Consider the following 22103-nt stretch of genomic DNA (forward strand, 5'->3'; position numbering starts at 1 on the left):
TCTTTGTACACGTTAATGTGATCTCTCATACAAATAGCAGATTAGAGGTGCGACTGCTTGCATAGTTTGTTTCATATTTATGTGCCTGATCTGGCATGTAATCAGTAATCGCCTGAACAACTCATCTTGGAGCAATTTTAACACCTTAGATAGAAATCAGATCTTCTTGCCTTTGGTCTAGAAAGTCATGTGTGTTCTTTTGAGTCTGATTGTACGGCTTGAATCAGTTTTTGTGCCGATGAAGTAAACATTTTATTTTAAACTTTAATACTTTCTTTCTTTTGCTTTAGTCTTCATTTTATACTTAAGTTTTTCCATGTTCAGAAGAATGTGGTATATTTACAGTGTTGGGCTGTACTAATATATAGCAATAAAATTTATATTCCTGGTTACTGAGCTTAGAGACTGTGGTGGAGGTGTGGTCCCTGGCTCAGCTGCAGGGGAGGGGTGGTACAGAGACCTTAAGCGGGCGGTGCCGGGAAGGCAGGTGAGGCCACAGGTGGTGACGATCTGCTTAATAAGACGTCTCTTTTCTTATAGTGAAGCCGGAGACTGGAGCAGGAGATGTGTGTGCCGAGACAAGCTGCGAACAGAGAGGCTCAACCTGTGAAAGTGCTATTAAAAACCCATAATCGTAACAGTGTGTTGGGTCCGTCTTTACAGAGACTAAGCTAAAAACAACCAGAAGAGCTGACTGTGTAAATCAGAGACATCAAACTTAGTCCTTCAGAGCTCAATTCACTCCTTTGAAAATTTTTAATCTAGTCTGTATATAACTTTTAATGTTTTGGTCCCCCTAATTGTAAGCACACCCTGTATATGAAAAATGGATATCAGTTCCACATGTAAAGAGTGAAATCATTTGGCAGCAGTGGATAACTGTGTTTGCAAAAAGAATGATCATAAAGAAGTCTACGGCTCCTTTGATCTGTAACCTCAGTAAACACTTGATCGTCTTTTGTTCTCGTTGATTCTTCATCATGTAAACATGATAATGACGTTGCTCATCGACAGGCAAATCTTCTGATTAGCAAAGCAGCACCTCTCCTCAGTCGGATCCTCTCCGTACTCCTGATGCCTTGTTTTAACAAGCTAAGATAGCAATAGCAAAAAAACATCAGCTCAAAGTTTCAAAAATGTAACAGAGCAAAACAGTGTGCGACAGCATGGTTGCCAAATCCATCTTTTATATGCAGTCTGTTGTTGTAGACATCAGCAATATTTACCACAAAAGGCAGGAAAAAGGGAAAGGTGATTTCAAGAGGTTCCTAGACGCTTGTCCAAAAATTCGGGTTATTACCTCAAAATAGTGTTAGGGTTGGTCTGAAAGTTTCTCACTCCAAATGCTAAGAAAGTAACACAAAATCCACAAAAAAATAAATAAAATTTGCAATAATCCCACATTTTGACCAAAAAAAAGAAAAGAGAGAAACAAGAACAAATGTTTAGTGTTGGAAATAAGCATCGATTGAGAAACAATATTCAGTCCTGAAAGAGTGATGTATTTGCTATGACACATCTCTGTTTTGCAGGAACACAATCTGAGCCATCATATTGATGTTCGAGGTTTTGAAAAAACTGACTACAGCACAATATGAGATTCAGCTCAGATAAAGCGATGGAGCAAAAGGCAGTTTAAATTTTATGAGCAGTCTATTTTAGTGGCAGAAGGCTGCATGGTACATATAATCAATGTAATCAAAGGTCTTTTTTTTTTAAATAAAATGTACCACACAGAGTTGTCATGTTCAGGCCTGTGAAACAAACTGTGTAAAACTTTCAGACACACATGCAAGAACAAAATGAAAAGATTCTCTGGTTTGCTTTACACCTGGATGGATGGATGCATTTGGTTTAATAAATGACCCAGGAGTCATATCCAGGCTGGTGTGTTGTGAGTTGGCTGTATGGTAGCCAACTTGTATAATTGTAATGAGAACGCATTATCATTATTTTGCTTGACTGAATGATATAATGGCTAAACAACTTTAGGACTTCAATTGCGTTTACTCTTTCGATAAAGTTAAAGCAAGTCAACAAATGTCTGTGCCTTCATGTGATTCTTATTTCCCACTGTGGCCTTTAGTGAAACTGAGGTTGACACCCTTGTAAACTGTTACACATTCCCTCAGCTATGAAGTTCACATCTTGTCACTTTCATTCATCAGTTAAAATCTCTTTTTGTTTTATCCTTCAGGGCACTATTTGTGTTATCATGTCAGAGTCTCCAGTGAGTGTGATGGTGTTTTTCTGAGAGAAACACTAGAACAAGTGACAAGAGCAAGTCTGATGGCTGCCATTTGAAACTCTTGCACTTGCGTTCTGTGTGTTACTGGATGGTGATGCACATGCATCAGCTTGCACAAAGTTTGGAAGTGCACGTTTCCATTCTGTTTCATGACAGATGTCTCGAAACCGAGCAGGGTTTATGTTGCCAAAGTCATGTTGCCACGTTTATCTGCAGTATATGTTTAAGGCTGTTGTGACTGTGGAGCTGTTGCTTTCGGTGCAGTTTGTTTCTCCAAGTTTTAGCAACAAAACATGTTGTATTTGTAGCTTCTCAACCGCTCCGTATGTGCTGATTTTGCAAAATGACATCTGTCTGCTCCCAAACAACGAACATGTCTGGATGGAAAAGCTTTTGGATGTTTGTTTTTCAAGGATCCGCTTGTATATAGTTTGTACCGTTCAGCTTTGTTTATATAATTAATAGAAAAAATAACTTGATCTGAATCCAGCCATCATAAGCCATCATTTCCAAATCTCGGCTTTCATGAATTGAATATACTTTGAGGTTTTAGAACTAAAAGCTGGCATGCCCCAAAAACAGACCATGTTGGAGTCTTGAGCTGGCAAAGCAGGAGCAAGTAGGGGGAAGAAGCTGGAGTAACTGGTGGAGAGTGGACGGGCACATGAACGGTGTTGTTTTGGTGTGAGACTGGAGCGGGCAGTGAGCTGTGAAGAAGGACGGAGCCAAGTTACAACTAAGAAAATCTTTATAAAAGGGCCAGGAGTTGCTACCACACCGGTGATGCAAACAGTTTGGCAGGAAGTGAGTGAAAGGAATATAAACACTGCAGCTTGATGAGTACTTGATTGAAGCCATGTGCAGCAGTCCTGGTGCCGGTGGAAGAAAGCCACACCCAGGGCTGCACACAAACACTGACCTACCTTCTCAGATTGTGCATCCTTGATTCCTTTCCTCACCTCATCTCCATGTGTGTTAGTCCCTCTCATCAAAGACTCAGTAGTGGAAGAGATGCAAGGAGAGAGGAGTCGAGCTTTAGCACGTTTAACAAAACGAACTGTGCTAGCTTCAGAGACATCATTTTAAAGTGATTCAGGTGAATCTATTAAATATGACGTGCGGCTCATCTACACCATCTACCACTGCGAGTAGCACTGTTCATGTCTGAATATAATTAGGCCTGCCATGAATGAAATTCACAGCGTGGCTAATTGTGACAAGAAGATTGAGCTGTGATAAATTCATGTTCTTAATTTATAAAACACACATATGGCCTCGACACACAAACAGTGAAGGGCAGACAGTTTGATTACACAGCTGATCATCTTAAATACCTGAAACAGCTCATGAATACATATCTGCAGAGTCCCCCTCTCACCGTGGTTTTTAGATGCAGCTTTTTCCATTTGCAATATGATACAGATGCCTTGCCTTCAAGTATCAGTCAATACTAGTGCTGAACTAGTTCCAGTTTAATGAGTTATGAAATATTGTTAGGAGTTAGGAGATACTCTAACAATGTATCCCTAGTTTGTGTATATTGTGCAAAGGGTGTTATCCTTAAGGATGGCACACTGAGACTGATTTCTGGCTGGACACGGCACGCAATAGGATAGAGAAAAGAAACAAAGCTCATGAACATAGAAAAGGAGAAGAGAGAGAGACAGAGGCAAAAAAAGTAGGGCAGCACTGCAGGCATGGGCTGCATAGCAGTGTACAGCAGTACCTCTTTTACTTTAGATCAATATTTCATGTTATGTTCTTTAATAAAGCAAACAAATAAAAATAGAAATGATCCTGTGAAGTCTCAATAAAAACACATTAAGCCACCTGTTGGGTGAACACCACATGAATAAAACATTTCTGTCCGTGAATGATGGATGGAGCAATATGATTCAAACCAAAGACATTTCTTTGTGTGATTTATTTCTCCCTACAGATGGCCTCCCTGGAACAGCGCCCCTAGCGCTTTCCCCCGTGCTCAGAACAGCACAACCCCTGGCATCCTTGGCGACCCCTACCACGCCGTCGCCAGCACCTGTGGCCTCGCTGACAGTGCCGAGCAGCACGGCGGCCGCAGCCCCAGAGACTACCTCAGCTGCTGGGGGAGACGAGGGGCACTCGAAGCTAGATTCCCCGTCAGAACCCGACCTCCCGGAGCCCGATGCCGAACCCGAAGCGGAGACAGACGCAGAAACGGAGGAGGAGAAAGCTCGCCGTCTTCTCTACTGCTCCCTCTGCAAAGTGGCAGTCAACTCCGCGTCACAGCTGGAGGCTCACAATAGCGGTGAGAGACGTGTGCCAAGATTTGCCGCAAACGTGGAGAGTTTGAGTGGATGACAGACCTTTTTTTTCTCCCCCAAACTTGAAACAAAACAACAAAAGTAAGGTTGGCTCTGCTGTACGAATGAGGTGTTTACCTGCTGGTTGTGTTTTTCTCAGTGAACACGGACTCTGCATGATTGTTTCATTGCTGGGTTCCTTCAGTGTTCAAGCGTTTGTTTGTCGTTATTGTAGAGTTATCTCCGCTGTCTTCAGCAATCATTCCGGGGCTTGAAAAAACACAATTCTTCAATTATCCTTCTGTAGTTTCCATAGGAACCTTTTATCAAACTTTAATCAGGTATTGTGAGACATCCTTGCTTTTGAAAACAAAGCAGTCATTGTTTCAAACAAATTTCTCATACTGCATTCACACACAAACACACAGACACAACACAGGGAAATGACAGTACACTGAGTCATCTTTGCTTTCAGTCTGAGGTTGTTCCTCTGCTTCTGCCTGCGATATCTTTGTTTTAAACATTGACTTTTTCATTAAAGTTTCAACAACATAAAACAGTCAAATAAAGATTTCTAAACAGTTTCTCCACCATGAAAACACCGAACACTTACTGAAATACTCATCGGGCAGCTGGATTTCACAAGTGACCACAAAGCTCTACACGAATTCACACAAATCAAGCTTCTTCATTACAGAGTATTTGGTCATCTCATAAACATTCGACCAGCTTTGCAGCCCATTGTTGTCAACAGTATTTTTAAGCAGTTGTAAAAGCTAAAATATTCCGTTTGCTTTTGATTAAGGAAAAGTCCGTCTTTGGGTTCAGTGCTTGAGTTCAATTGGCAGTGACAGTTTTGCATAAACTTGGATCTCCTTCTTTTAGCTCTTCAACCTGTTGGATTACACCACGGAGCTACAAGAGCTGGACCTAAATATATCTGGATTAAACGAATGGCTTTCAAATAGCGGTTGCATCGTTTGCCAGAAGTTTGCCCAAAAATCATTTCAATTTGAAATGTAGTGATTTCCTGCTGAATAATGAACAGCTTAACATGCTAATTTACTGCATAAGTGCCCCATATTAGTGACATCTGTGTTGATGACTTGAGCTTCTGTTTGAGTGAAACTGAAACAAGTTCAGAAGAGTTTTTGGTTGAACCAGTGAACCAGTCTTGGCCCTTGTAGCTAAGTGCTCGGGGAGGTATCGTTCCAGGGAGTGACGTACAACCGGGCCCTTACTCTCTAGCCCTGAGGAGTATTTGGTCAAAAGGTCAACTTTCAGTGCGTTTAATAGGACTGTTCACTTACTTTGATCTGTGACATAAGGATAATATAAAAGTTGACCCCTTTTCCTCAGGTGGCCTCTGTTGAGTCAGATTCATGTACTGACCAAACTGCTTCCTGTTTGAACCTGCAGGTACGAAGCACAAGACGATGCTCGAGGCCAGGAGCGGTGTGGGTTCCATCAAGTCTTTTCCTCGAGCAGGAGTCAAAAGCAAACTGGCTACATCCTCCAAATCATCCACAGGCCTGCAGAACAAAACGTTTTACTGTGAGACATGTGACGTGCACGTCAACTCAGAGACTCAGCTAAAACAGGTGAGAGATATAAACGGAGCCCGAGACACTCGCTCAGTAGTAAACTGGAAAATGGATTTCTGTGTAAAATTGATCACAAGATCTTATTAAACAAGCAAAGCCGGATACGGATTAGACTGACATTAAATCAAAATTTTTATAATAATATGGCATTTTACTCATCATGTTCATCGTGCATTATAAATATCAAAGAAAATTAAAAGTCATCAACGTCTTTTTTTTATTATTCAGTGAATCATTTGGCTTTTGAGGGAGCAGTCTCGAAATATTCTAATTTGTGAAAGGATTGATTTTATTTCCATATCTGTCAAACACATTCCCTGCATTTGGAAATGGAAATAAAACCCAGTGCATGACATACAATAGCTAAATGAAACTTAGCTTCATATTTTCATTGCTATTATTAAAAAAAGGTCTGTTTGGAGGTTTACCACTTTCTTTAATGCCATTGTGACTTTATTAGATCAGACTGGGGGAGGATATATAATAAGTTAAAGTAAAAACAATATGTTTGATTGAATAAATGTGTATCCAAATGAGTCATTTCACAGTTTAGGGGAAAGGAGGATGGCTAGACTGGAAAACTGACACAAACATTAGAACTTGTAAGTGCAATTTTTCTATGACTGCCTTTCACTAAGGGTACCACAGTGGTATTGTGGTTAGTGTCAGTGGTTTGACTCTCCTCGTCAGTTTGTTGTGCGTAGCTTCCATTTTCTCCTTGTGCCTACAGTGTCATATGGACTGTTGAAGATCTGAAACACAGAATGCAGATAACGCAAACAAAAACCAAACTACTTTCAGCTGGAAAAAGGTCAAAGACACAACAGAAGAGCAGAAAATCCTGGAAGATAAACACAAGAACTCAGATTATAAATAGTAAGCAAGGTAGCATGGAGAAGCATTCGCAGACAGCTCGACAAGGACAAAAGGAAACAAGGCTTTACATACAGTACACAGCAGACTGATTACTCATGAGAAACAGGAGGGAGAGGAAAACAGGTGATCACAATTAACAACAGGATAAAACAGTCAGGGAATCAGGGGAAGACAGAAAGGAAGCAAAAGTGACACAGGACATGAAGGAAAACAGGAACCAACCTGTTAAGAGATTTTCTACATTATACACTATAATCAAATCTCTATAATACAATATAATCAAGTAGGCCTTATATTCTAACCAAGTATGCCTTACATTTCGTGTGTTCATATATTTTCACATAACCAAGCCTATTGTTGAAGAATCAGCTAACCAAGTTTATTGTTAAAGGAAAACTGATACATTCCTTACTTAAGTGTTTGAGATGTTTTGACAGCATGATATAATGATGCATTCTTTCCTATAATGTCTGTGATGTCAGATAAAGTATGATATACTACTGTATTTTTAATCCCAGTGTGTGAAAGATCAGATAAGCTGATTTCATGTTTAACCTCTTCCCTGACTGTTAAAAAGAGGAAGTACTATGTAACCCATTTTTGCCTTATAAATAAAGCAGCGAGCCTGTGCTCGGGGTGTGTGTCTTCTCAGAGAGACATTCACCCGTGCGCACGTTTTCTAATTACACTCTGAGTCGGTCTGCAGTTGTCTCATTTCTCTTACTTGTGTTTTGAACAAATGTCTACCCCTGACACAACCAAAGCAGACATGAATACCAACTCTAAACAAAGATATACGAGGACGGGAAACAAACACAGTACAAACACATCTCATAAACACAGTATGAGAGGGAGAAACTCTGGGAAAACTGCGACTATAAAATAATTACCATTGGCATCTCAGACTTAAGAAACCGAGATGGTCATTGGGCCTTGACACCATCTGCTACTGCACTGCAGGCTGACGCATGAAGTCTGTGTTACAGTTGGTGCAAATCAATTGGGAGGTCCTGGTTTAGGTGGTTGCCACAGGGCGCATCCTCTCTGCAGTGACCTGACCTCTCCAAAGATCACCAGGCAGCGGAAGAGCTTTTCCTTTGTCCTTCTTAAAACATAGCTTGGGATGACTGACTTTTTATGGTGCTCTGAGCTAGCTGTCCACAGCTAGCTTCTTATCCTCCATGTGACAAACATACCCCAACCAACACAGGCAGCGTTGGTTCAACAAGCAGAATGTGCTTGGCTGTTTCAGGGTGTCTTGGTGTGAAATGCAGTCCTGTCATCTACCAATCTTAAACCTGAATATATTAAATAACAAGTCCTTGTTTGGTTAATTGGTGATCTTTAACTTGGCCGCAGGTGTGAGTGTCTGTTTTTCAGTGCCATCTGAGACTGCAGATGAAGGCAGGAAAGCACAGTACACTACATTATTATTTTAAACATATTACTATAAAACTTGCAGTTACCTGCAGCTGCTGGGAGAGCAAATTCATCCTCGCCTCGAGATATGAACCTGCCGCTTATGGATGTTTCTTTCAGTTGAGGATTATTTTATTATTATTCTGTGATGTTTGAATGTCTGAATCTGAAAAATGGTATTTTGTTCCTCTTTGAAAACGAACTTATATAAGGTCACGTACGAGTCAGACTGGATTTTAAGAGCAACTAGTAATGAGTTTTGCCTTTATTCCTGTTGGATATCTGTCTGAGGTCTTTATGAATGCGGAAATCCTTAAAAAAATTTATAAAAAAAGCTGGTTAAAGTGTGCGGTCAAGGAGTTGCCTGTTTTAATTTTAGATTAAGTGAGGTACGATAAGAGGTGACAAAGATGCAACTGTGACTGAAATAGCTTCGTGTGTATCTTTATAGCTCCTGCGGGACGCTGTGCAAATCTTCTTTTCTTGTAGTGCTGATCATTCTGTCATGTGGGGAACGTCTTCTACAGTAGCTGAAGACCACTCTGTTTAGTCTGAGCTAACCTCGAGTTCTCTCCCTGAAGACAGACGGGATTTGTATGAATTTTTCATGCGAGGACTTTTGCTGAGTACTTCTGAACAGCAGCAATTCTCTGTGAAAAGAATCCAGCATGAAACATTTTAGTTAGAGCTGAAAGCAGAAGAAAAGTATGATTGTTAAGCCCACTGCAAGGACTTGTGAAATTTAGACACAGCCAGAAATTTTCCTTTTGTTGTCAGCATGTACCCACTCTGAATTTGCTGGCTTTAGGTCAGACTGTAATTCTCTGTCTTCTGTTTTATTGGTTTATTCAGATCTGGCCCGAATCTCCAAGGGTTTCAAAATGAATTGTATTTAACAATGGGATATACTGTGGCATTTAGTAAAAAGCTCTGCAGTGTAACTTGCAGCGATAGAAGTGCAGACATTTTCACCACAGGTGTGAAAACCATAAAGCTGTAAGATCTTTTGCCATGAGTCAAGAGGTATGTTTTTGGTTATTGTACCTCCTTTTCTGTTCCCCGAGTGATGCCTCCCAATCTATTTTCATTTGACTGTTTCTGTACAAGTACAAACCATGTTCACATTAACAGATTGGTGCACACATTCAAAACACTTTACCACATTTGCACATTTTATTGCTGCGGTACTGCAGTTTTAGGGTAAGAGGCTGTCTCAGACAGATTGTTATGAAACTGAATGTGGATATTTTTCAGTAGAGCATGAAGAGGACTCCCTGCTCTGTGTGTTGGAGGTGGTTTAATGATTAAGTCAGAAAAACAAATGACTTAATAGTCATTTTAATATTGGAATAACCGCAGTAAAAGGACAACATTAAAGTGTGACTCGTTTTGAATCTGTCTCTCATTTCCAGCACATCAGCAGCCGGCGTCATAAAGACCGAGCAGCAGGTAAACCAGCCAAACCGAAATATAGCCCCTACAGCAAACCACAGAAAGGCCAGACCAAGCAGCCGGTGAGTCACTGCACACCTCTGTTATCTAATCAGCAACACGGGTCCAGACTGCTGCGTTACAAAGCAGTATTTAGCCAGATTTAGCCCTGGGTTTTTTAGCAGAGATACACCAACTTCAATTTTCTGGGCCGATCCTAAATTTAGGAAATATAACTTACAGCGTACACCTTTCATTTCTTTGTGGGAATTTCTAATTTATATTCACAGTAAAACACTAATCATGTGATAACATATCAGTTTTTCTCCATTTGTGCTCCAGGTTAGAGGAACTTTTATCATTTTTACTCAAACAAATCTCGGTATAAACTGATTCTGGTTAATAGTCAGAGCAGAAAAGAAGTAACTGCAACTACCTGATCTAACATGCTTTACATGTTTGTCTCATAATGCTACTCTGTGGTGGTGTTATTGACTGATAAGAGTTACAGCTGATAAATGGTGAATAACACTTACTGTACCTGAAATTACTGGAATACAAATAAAGGAAGTCTTCTACAAGCAGACGCAGGTCGAGCTGTAGAAACTGAATGTTTCTGCCTTGACGTTAACAGACTATTATGTATTACATGTGTTTTATGGAATATCTGTGTGCCATTCATTTTTTTTGTATCGATTTAGGTGTTTACACGGCACATTACTACCAAGCGTAACAATGGCAGGTTGCAGCAATCAAAGCTCAGCTTATAGACCGATACATGTGACCCTGACCAACCGAGCTTTGTGTTAACAACCCAGTTTGAGATTGTGGTTACCACAACGGCGGTTATCAGCTTGCTTTGTTAATCCACCTTAAAAAAAGTTGTGCTTGTCGTGTCATTTCAGTCTCTGTGAAAATGGACTGAAGTGTTGCTTGCTTTGGACATAGAGGAACAAGTGACGCAGATCTTTAAATATATATATATATATATTAGGGGTGCAACGATACACAAAATTCACGGTTCGGTTCGATACTTTGGTGTTACGGTTCGATATTTTTTCGATACAAAAAAAATGTTCATGCCTTTTTAATTTGTCATTTATTCTAAATATATTATTATAAATATATATTTTAACTCAAAAGTACAGTTTTTAAATTTAATGTTACTGAAACAACAAAGTAATAAAAAAAATAAATCTATGTGATCGAGGAATCACTCATCTTTGGAAAAGAGAGTTTATTACAGAGAAATGGCTCTTTCCAAAATAAAAGCTATACTATACGCTTCTTCTGGGCTATATTCTCAGCAGCATATTAAACATATCAGGTCCCCATAAGGAGAATCATGTGCTAACGGCTGTCTAAATGACTCGGGTAAAGTTTGTAGCATGTGTGCTTGTTGTTTTTGTCTGCTTCCACGTGTCTTTGCACTAGGATGATGTCAGCGTAAATGTGCAGTCATATTCGTTGTGTTCCCACTAGTGCTGTCAGCGTTAATCTCGTTGAAATGACGTCAACGCCACAACACCGCAAATCTCCGTTAACGCCTGTGCGTGGGGCTGGACGGCCAACACGTTAACGAGCTAACTGCGCTAACACACTAGTTCCCACCCATGTAATTGAGCATTAACTTAACTTCTGTCTCGCTAGCTTGCCCTGCGCTCAGTGAATCTGCGTTCGACTACTCCGCCTAGGCTGCACTGTCGAGCGCAGATCCACTGAGCGCTCAACACAGACAGCATCGTCAGAAGGAAGAGCGCAGGGCAAGCCAGCGAGACAGTAGTTAAGCTCTCCTTGCAACATGGCAAATTGAACCTCCCCCACCCTCATTCAGATCTGGCGTTTGGAATTATTTTGGTTTTCATGTGACGTATGACTCTGAAGGTAAGCGCGTCATGGACTAAAGTAAAACAGTATGTTGGATGTGCCATGCAATGCTCAATTACATGGGTGGGAACTAGTGTGTTAGCGCAGTTAGCTCGTTAACGTGTTGGCCGTCTAGCCCCATGCACGGGGCGATCAGGGGTAGCTCGTTAAAGGAGATTTGCCGTGTTGTGGCGTTAACGTCATTTCAACGAGATTAACGCTGACAGCACTAGTGGAAACACAACGAATATGACTGCACATTTACGCCGACATCATCCTAGTGCAAAGACAAGTGGAAGCAGACAAAAACAACAAGCATGCATGCTACAAACTTTACCCGAGTCATTTAGACAGCCGTTAGCACATGATTCTCCTTATGGGGACCTGATATGTTTAATATTGTGGCGAGCTCAGACAAGGTGGAGACAGAGGTGTCGTTTCGTCTTGCTTCCCGTGAGCTAGCCAGGGAGCACAGCCGTTTATTGACATCTGCAGAAGAACACTGCCGCTAGCTGACTGCTCAGCGCCGCAACCGCACAGCAACAACAACAACACACAGAGCGCCCTCTGACCCCGGAAGGACACACCGTCGCAGCGAGAGGGCGTCACCCGTCACTATGGCAACATAAACAAAACATAACTGTACAAACAGAACCCCGAACAGCCCTGATCCGCTACATAGCCCCCACCTAAGGGGTCAGTCGTCCCCGACGACCCCATTACCCCACACAAAGTCCTGCAAATGTCCAGGTGCTTTCTTTTGGCGCACCGGCCGGTCACGACCGGCGGGGGAAAAGTCACTCGGGTCAGAACATGGGGTGCCACCATCATCCCACTTCTGACACCAATGTGGCGAGCTCAGACAAGGAGGAGACGGAGGTGTCGTTTGGTCTTGCTTCCCGTGAGCTAGCCAGGGAGCACAGCCGTTTATTGACATCTGCAGAAGAACACTGCCGCTAGCTAACTGCTCAGCGCGGCAACCGCACAGCAACAACAACAACACACAGAGTGCCCTCTGACCCCGGAAGGACACACCGTCGCAGCGAGAGGGCGTCACCCGTCACTATGGCAACATAAACAAAACATAACTGTACAAACAGAACCCGAACAGCCCTGATCCGCTACAATATGCTGCTGAGAATATAGCCCAGAAGAAGCGTATAGTATAGCTTTTATTTTGGAAAGAGCCATTTCTCTGTAATAAACTCTCTTTTCCAAAGATGAGTGATTCCTCAATCAGATACAGGGCTCGCAAAATCGCTAGCCTGACGTCCTGGGGCTAGCAATTTTTCCAGTCGGGCTACCAAAATCTATCTCTGCCCTGCCCGTCGGGCTATTGTAGGAAGGAAAAATATATGTCAATGCTTTTGCATTCTTTCAGAAATGTAGCTGGGTAATTATGTCATTGGCATCGATGAGCCACTGTCAATATGTGACATATTGAAATCGCGTTTGAATTTGCGCTTGTTTTTTTGCTTTCACTTTGCAATCACGCGAACTGTGTATAGAGAACCACAGTACTGATTGGTGAGTGATGATAATTTGCGCACCAATTCCTCTGACATCGTCTTATCAATCGTTAGCTTACTATGCAAACATGACAAGGGAAATCTCCTGCAGCAAGCTCTAAACATATGAGAGGTTGATCGCGCAGAGAATCGCTGACCGTTATGTGTGTGTGTGTAAAAGCAGCAGGATATATATTTTAGTTCTGCTGAGCCAAATAAGACAGGTCAGGGTGAAGAAGTGACAGCCAAAGAAAAGCTTACCACAAAACGGAAAAGTTATGACAAATCAGACTATAAGGCAAAAGGAAAGTGCAGCTTTATGATTTCATGGACAAAAGAATTTCTGTGGCTGCAATATGACGAGCTAAATAACCAGGGCTGCACATAAGTGGTCCGCAGGTGCGCATTCGCTGTCAAAATAAAAAACGCGCACAAGATAAGAAGTTGCAACGCGTTTGCATACATAAGATTTTCAGGAGGAGGACAAACATTTGTTTAGAACTCTTAAAGATGTCGAAGAAGCTCCTTTAAGCAATTACTGTGATGTTCCTCCACCTCCAAAGAAATGTCAGAAGGAGTCCGAACCACAAAAGAAGCGCGTATTCTCGGAAAAGTGGTTGCAGGAGGTGAGCTGGCTTCAAACAAATGATGAACGCACAGAGATGTGGTGCAGAATGTGCTGTGAAAATCCCACTCTAGCGGACAAAAACAGCCTTTTATATGGACGCAAACGCGCGTTGCAACTTCTTATCTGGTGCGCGTCTTTTATTTTGACAGCGAATGCGCACATGCGGACCACTTATGTGCACCCGTGTAAATAACATAATGTTCTGCCGGGTGTGTTGTTGGTTTTCTCTCGATTTCTGAGTCCACAAGCGCCTTTGTTACTGGGACCAGTCATTTTAAGAAAGGCCCCCATTAGAACCCATGAAAAATGCAAGAAATGCATTATTGCTCAGTCTGCAATATCTTTCCCAGAACAAACACCAATTGCAAATAACATACTAAAAATAAACCTGAAAAATCAGTTTAGAACAGCGTACTATGTTGCAAAGAGTGAACTACCGCTGGCAAAATTTAGCAGTCTTTGCAAACTTCAAAAAGCAAATGGCCTAGATCTTGGTTCCACTTGTCTCTTACCCGTGACTTCAGCGGAAATTTCAAATTCAGGATCTGACACAGACTGATTCATGTCCTACACAGTTCTTACAAGTTCATAGAAATTTCTGTTCAATTAGAACCAAGTATTTGAGTTGATGATTGTAATTTTTATACAATGTTGTAATTTGTTTTTCAACAATTTTTTGATTAATGTTTTGTTTCCTTTACAATATTATACATTAAAGTATAATATTGTAAAGGAAACAAAACATCAATCAAAAAATTGCTCTCTTTTTTATTCGGGCTAGATGTATATATGTATATAGATGTGTGTGTGTGTGTGTGTGTGTGTGTGTGTGTGTGTGTGTGTGTGTGTGTGTGTATATACATATATATATATATATATATATATATATATATATATATATATATATATATATATATATATATATATGTGTGTGTATATATATAGTGTGTGTGTGTGTGTGTGTGTGTGTGTGTGTGTATGTATGTATGTATGTGTGTGTATATATATATATATATATATATATATATATATATATATATATATATAACAAGAAGGAAATCGAGTCGTGCTGGCAGAAAATGGTTAATCCTGTGAATTCACAAGTTAATATATGGATTTTGCCACTGTCAGTGCTGCTGTTTATTTCTGATACATGATAGCTGCATATTAAAGGTGTGAAAGCTACAAAGTGCGTTCAGGTCTGGCGCACTCCTTTAGCCCAATGACAAAGGTGTCAAAACACTTCATCTAGTTTTTCACAAGATTAAAGTGAAATAAATGTTATTGACTGAATGTTCTCTGCAACAAATAATAGACTAATTGATTTTTCTAATCTGTGCTCTTGTGGCTGCGACTTCAGCAGCATAGAACAGACGTGGCAGCAGATTGGGAATTTTCTGCATCACCAACCGAATGCATGCAAATTCCGGACAGTTTGTGCTGCTCAGATTTTACTGCATGGCTTTATTTAGCAGTGTTACTAACGGCAGCCCATCAAGCTCCCTGTAAAATAAAATAAAAACATATTGCACAAAACTATGAGCAGAACCCGCTCTTGACCATGTCACATGCTTAACATAGGTCACCATGGCGACCTAGCCAGGCAAATAAATAAAGCTGTTATCGTGAAATCTCTGGCTTTGGGCTCAGCACACCTTACTACCCCATTAATCTCCAACTAACCCCTCGGGGTATGTTGATCCTGCTTTGTTAGAAAGGCCATCGGTATCAACACAACAGGCAAAGTGACTCCCAGCTAATGGGCTCCTGGAAGACCGACTCATCAACCCACGAGCAGCACTTTGTAGATCCTTTGTCTTTCTCTCCTTTTCTAACCTCTTCCAGGTGCTGCAGCTTCTTGTTGTCGTACTTTGTTTTTGATTAAGCATGCTCAGTCCACTCGACGGTTCCTGTTTCAGTAAAATGTCAGCTCTCATAACAGGATCACCCCTTATCCAGCTTTTATTAAAAACCTGTGACAGTGTGCGATGCCATTTAATTTGAAAACTTGATATTTTATTGACAAAAATGGCACGGCTGAAGGCTTTTCTGAGCCAGCGTGCTGGAGGTGGAAGGCAGGCTCGCGTTGAACGCTGTTTAGACTTGATTGTAAATGTCAGTTATAACTTATTTGGAGTGCCCCAGACTGTGGTCTTCAGCATCACAGCAGTTCATATTAGAGTCAGGCAAGCTGACAAACCGCAGAGTAAGAGAAATGCACTGAAAAGAAAACTTTCAAGTACTTTCTTGAGGTCATTGTTTAACTTTCTGGCATTTTGTAGAAAACTCGATCTCTCTCGCACTCCCAGCGAGTTGAGACAACTGCTAAAGGATTTTTGAGTGTCATATGACACATGATTAGCAGCATGCAATAATGAGCCCTATGGAATCAAAGTGGGGAAGATAAAGGACAGCCGAACTTACAAAAGAGGCACCAGAAAAGCGCATTCATCACACCCACTGTTTGCTGAGACGAAGCATGGGGGTTACGAGTGTGGGGGAAATGACTTTTTCTGAAACCCATCATTGACTGAGTTAACGGAGAGGAGCTTCTCTGATGAGCACAGGGTAAAGAATGCATCCCACAGGGCTTCGGTGCCTGAATCAGTGATTGATAATCCATGACAAGTGCTGCCATACTGGTGCCATGAGAATACTGATACAGAAGATTAAGCCAGATAACTTTGGTGACCTTTAAACCCTTTTTTTAGGCTTTTCTTGGAGGTCAGACACTGTTTGTGTCCCTGTCACATCATGAGTTTTATATTCTGTCTTTAATTCCATTTTTTAGTCATTTTCCTTCTCTGTTAAAACTGTGAGAGTATATTATTAAAGCAGTTATCTCATTTTTGGACATAATCTCGATTATACGAAACACTGCCACTGAATTATTCTCATCATTAGGTCTGCAGAACTGGTTAGTAAGTTGAATAGGTTGAGTTGATGATAACACGGCTCAACAATATTGGACACACTCTCATCTCAGCTGTGGCAAATGCCAAAACTGTTTCAATTAGCAGCTGATTTCTGACACCTGTTTGATGCCCCATTGAAGTCTCTTGCCTCATCTCACAGCCTGTCAGTTTTCTGCTTATATGCATTTTATTTACTACAGTTAAGTTTATCCCAGTTTAGAGTTTGAGTATGTTGCAGACACCACAGCACATCATCTGCCTCTGTCTCACCCACTCTGCTTGTTCTCCATCGCTGTAGCTCCATGACCCTTCCTTGCTCCATAATTAATGTCCTTTGCCCAACATACTTGCTCTCCCTGCTCAGTATCTGCTCAGACCATCTCAGCTTTGCCTCTCTAACTTTAAATCCAAACCGCTCGACCTGAGCTGCCCCTCTGATACTCTCATTTCTGAAAATCCTGTCTCTCCTTGTCGTTCAAACTAGAATCTTAGCATCTTCAACTCCAGCCACTTCAGCTCTGCCTCCTGGCAGCAGAGCAGCGGATTTTACAAAGGAAGATAAAACTGGAATATTAGAAAAATATAAGGAGCTTAAACACAGGATACAGACTGGAAGTAGCACAGCGGCTGTAGAGAGAACAGCGGTGTGAGCGTGTGAGAGGAAAAGCACTGCACATTTAGTTTATTTAGCCTATTGCTGTATGAATGTGTGAGACCTTTAAACAGTTTGGTCAGTGATACTGGAAGAGCTCTATTAGCTTAATAACGTTTACCCTATTCTAAGCCACAAAAGAAATCCAGCATAAATGCAGAATGTGGAAGTTATCAATATCACAACTCTATCATTAAACTTTGGGAGAATCTGATGAATTAATATTGAATATTTCATTATATAATTAGACTTTAGTCAATGTGCAAATTCAGGAGGTGCAAATAGATGTCCGGCTTTAGGATCACGTTCATGCTTATCCAACAAAAAATAGTTCCCAGCCAACAGAGGAAAAAATATCAAGGAATAAATTTTTACTTTTTTTCATCTGGGAAAAAAAACGTCCACTATCCATGCAGAGCTCTGAGAATTGATGCTATTTTCTGGAGAACTGATAGTCAATAGGTCATGATTTCATATCTATTGATCACTAATCTGGAATGTGACTTGGGGCTGGAACCCCCTTCTATTACAGGAAATCTCACGTTAACCCTGAAGTTACCTGGAGAAGATAAAATCCTGTTTCATAATAAAGGCCTCTGGTCTCACAACCAACCTGTAAACAAAAACAGAAACTTAAGCAGGAAAAAGTAAATTTAATATGTTCAGTGAGCAAATACAAAGAGTTTCTGATGTGGTATGCAGGACCTATTTTAATTATCCAGCAGTTGAATAAAATGTTTGAACGTTGTAAAATGTGGGTCCAAGCAGACCGAGCAGGATTGGTAGTTTGTCTAATTTACAAACAGCAAAACTTGTCTTGATTTTAGCAGTTTAATTTAGATTTATGCTCCTGTCCTGGAAACTATTTGCTCTAACTTTAGATCACATTCAATAACCAAAAGCCATCTTGTTTTTTTAAAATGAAAGAATATTACATTCTTGTATCGCTGTGAAAACGTAACATACTAGGAATTGTATCCTGCCTGGTTTAGAGTATACGTTTACTTTGTGTGACAGCTTTGCAGAGATGTCTTGATTGTACCGTTCCCTTGCTCTCTCTATCCTGTGCACATATAAGGCTGTATTAACTGTTTTTTCCCCTGTCTCCACCAGATAAAATTGATTTTGGGGAAGGAGCGCCAGTGTCACCCTCTGACCACACAGATCATACCCGCTCACCTGGCGGCAGTGGCAGCAGCTGCCGCAGCCATCGGCAACTCTTTCACGCACCGCACGAACAGCGCCACTAATCACACCCCGACCCCTGCGCTCTTTCAGACACAAACCCTGCCTGCTGCACTGCTCCGCCCAGCCCCCGGGCCTGTCAGGACCTCCCATCCACAAGTCCTATTTGCCCCTTATTGACCCGTTCGACCCAGCTGGAGCTACTCTGCCTCTGCTCAAGGAACTGACCATACGGGTCACCCAGACCAGACCAGGAGTGCTTTCGGCAAACGTACTCCTTCTATGCATCCAGAATACTGAACATCATCGTGTCATTATCGGACCTGTACTGTTTCTCACCTCTCCTCATGTGGATTAACCTCCATTCAGAGCATCGGGTGCTTTCTCATGCTGGATTTATTTCTCTAATCTCACTGGACTTTACATGCTTTCTGTGCCATCCTGCTGCCCATGGCTCATGCCTAGACCCCGGACTTGAACCTACATTGTACCGCAATAATATATAAGACTAACCCCGTGAACTATGCAGTGTCATTATTTCATGAAGCGAGGCGCCGTTTGAGCTAAAATATGGTGGGGATATGCTTTCTGTAAAGATGCAGCGTGGCACTTAGATCACTGCTTTGGTGGAGGATTACTGTCACTCATAATTTAAAAGGTTGTTACAAATTGTAGGAGTGAGCAAAGCCCTCCTCTGTTCCTGTATGCACTTTAAGCCCCTCCTCCGTTGATGTCTACATTAGATGGTTAGACTATGTTAGATGGTTAGTATATGTTGTACTGTGTTTTTTGTATCCGTTCTTGCATAAGTGTGTGTGTGTGTGTGTGTGTGTGTGTGTGTGTGTGTGTGTGTGTGTGTGTGTGCGCGCACGCACGTGTGTGTGTGTGTGTGTGTGTGTGTGTGTGTGTGTGTGTGTGTGTGTGAGAGAGAGAGAGAGAGAGAAAGCTTTCCATCCACCATAAGCCATCCCAGTCGATATCCAGCACACATTGTCACTGACCATGTCTCGGGCCAGAGGGACCACAAAGGCTTGTCTGTGTTAACTGTCAATGTGTAAAAGGTGAACAGTTTAAAATAAAAGAGCCCTAATTTGTTAATGCTGGTGGCCATGACCAATTCATTGGATAAAATCACAGTTACAGTCATAGTATTCATATGAGCTTACAACATTGAGTTACATCAGCAAGTTCTGAATAATTCTTAACAATATTTGATCAACCAGTGTACAGCTGTGTAATTTCAATAATATTCATCCAGTTTTCAAACATTTCTAAAGAACACCACTAAAGTGAAAAGAAGATTATTTCCATGTGCTGCTATGGCTCTGTTCTGAGACCTTCCAGGCCTTCCACACGCATACGAGCATAATGGGATTCTCACATGGAAAGTGTCACGAGCATTTAATTCATTTTTAATAAAAAGCAGGCGGGTGAGATGGGTGGTGCTAGAGCCAGCGGGCGTGGTCCTGAAAGAGACTTGCTGTGTCGAGAACACGCCCACCCACGTTGAAGATCAAGAATATTGGATATTCGAGTTGGAGATCATGCTAAACTTCAAGGTGACAAAATGGGGAAAATGTAATTCTGGCTCTGGCAGAACAGCCACTGCCGTATAGTGCACATATTAAAATTTACAGGGACATAAAGAGGTTATTTATGATGGTGTTGGAGAAACCTGAAAAACAGCGAACAGTTTTCAAGGAACAAAGTAGGAAATGCAACTATTTCATGTTGTCAAACTCAACAGCGATGCTAAGTTGGTTCCATCTTGCAGCTGACTGATGCTTGCGAGATAAATGGTGTCAAGCAGTCTGGCTGCAGTGGAATTCTATGTGAAAAGTGTGCGAGGCTTGGAGAGCATAGAAGATCCAAACACATCATGAAGAAGATGAGCAGGATTGCAAAGTGACTTTCAGATGCCGCAGCAACTGTAGGCCTGGTAAAACAGCTTAAATAGTATGCTTTGAATTAAATTTACCAACAAAAAATATTCTACCTGAGCCTTGAGCTGATGTGGGTTGGAAATAAATGTCATCACCTATCTGTTGGGATTTTGGGCTAAGCTTCACTTTGTGGCTTTTTTAAACTAATTCTACGCTATATTTTAATCTATTCTGAGCAAAAGTCAAGTTCAGAACACACGATCTAGAGACAGCAAAAATGAGTAAATGGAAATCCCAAATCACTGTACCTAAAAAACAAACACCACATATATACTCTGGTGCAATGAAGGATATTCACTCTATTATTGTTTAGTTTTTGCAAGGTTTGGATACACAGAGCGACAGTAGTGCACATGCATACACAGTCAGAATACAAAAATCAAACTGAAAACATAGAATTGAAATTCATTGCAGAGCACCATCCCCACAAAAAACAAATATGTTTCTGAAGAATGTTTGCTCAACTTATTTGTAGCATAGAGTGTTACTGCAGACACATATCTATAATCCTGAGGGTAAATATGCTACCGGCACATTTGCATTCTGCTGAAATATCAGAAATATAATGTTGCTTTTTTCCAGGGTTAGCGAGCACAGTTGATTTATTTTTAAGTGACATGAAACTTATTAATTCAGTGCAAAAATTTGCCCAAACAGGCTGCTATGGTGTGACTGACAGATGATTAATTGGACTAGTAATACAGCAAAGCTCATGATCTTGATAATTAGCTGAATGTAGTTATGTAAAGTCCAGCCAGTCAGGCACAGAGTCATTTCTTGTCATTTAAAATGGAAAACTTTAAAACTTTGAAACTGTAGTCCAGATAAAATGCTAATGAAACATTGGTGAGTTTAGGACGTGTTAAGCAAAGTATCCACAATGCAATTTCTTGGTTAGTCCAGAGGTGCCCAAGGATCTTGGTGATGCTGTTGGCTGCGATCATACTGTGAATGAGGGTAAAAATGATCACTGTCTGGAGTTAAAGGGAGCAATTAATGAAGTAATAACAAATAAATCAAATCAGGCAGTTTAATACATAACGATACAAACTGAGTTCCTTTTGTATGTGCTTCTACCCACACGTCCTTCTAAGTGATCTCATAGAGCTCAGAAAGTAAATTCATCTCATGGTCCCACCTGCAAGCTATACACACATCTGGTTTTTTCCTCTCATGCCTGATCTGTGTCCATTCAGTTGTCAATAAAGTTGTGCTCACTTCAGCATCTAGGTAGAGCACAGGAGCAAAAGCACAAAGTAATTTAACACGCAACTTTTCTCTCCGTAAGTATCGCCAAGCATATATTGCATAGCTCTGCATATGTTTTGCTAAAATGATCTGGTTATTTCACACATACACAGCAAACTGAATGATAATAATTTCATGCTATGTGAGAATAAGCCGTGTTCAGACACATATGTATGTGTTCTATGCACTGTGAAAAATCACACTCAGGGATCAAACCACAAACCGTCCAATTAGCACACAACCTGCTCGACCGTCAGAGCCATCACAGCCTGGTTTCGCTCATACCGGGTTAGTTCAA

The 22103-nt window shown here is 41.1% G+C and overlaps 1 protein-coding gene across 2 annotated transcripts in view; it reads left to right on the top strand.

Annotated features, from left to right (window-relative positions):
- The window catches only part of znf385d (zinc finger protein 385D), a 102756-nt gene extending 83051 nt beyond the window's left edge, over positions 1 to 19705 (top strand). For both annotated transcript variants that reach the window (XM_085472215.1, XM_085472216.1), the window contains exons 5-8: positions 4188 to 4535; positions 5950 to 6131; positions 9842 to 9943; positions 18543 to 19705. In XM_085472215.1, the coding sequence (XP_085328341.1) occupies positions 4188 to 4535; positions 5950 to 6131; positions 9842 to 9943; positions 18543 to 18794 (884 nt within the window). In that variant the 3' untranslated portion in view covers positions 18795 to 19705. The remainder of the gene's footprint in view (positions 1 to 4187; positions 4536 to 5949; positions 6132 to 9841; positions 9944 to 18542) is intronic.
- Positions 19706 to 22103: the final 2398 nt, after the last annotated feature.

The sequence above is a fragment of the Copadichromis virginalis genome, linkage group LG11 (genome assembly GCF_057382275.1).
Source record: "Copadichromis virginalis isolate Kocher_CV1m ecotype Utaka linkage group LG11, C_Virginalis_male_GT1.1, whole genome shotgun sequence".
NCBI classification, from domain to species: Eukaryota; Metazoa; Chordata; class Actinopteri; order Cichliformes; family Cichlidae; genus Copadichromis; species Copadichromis virginalis.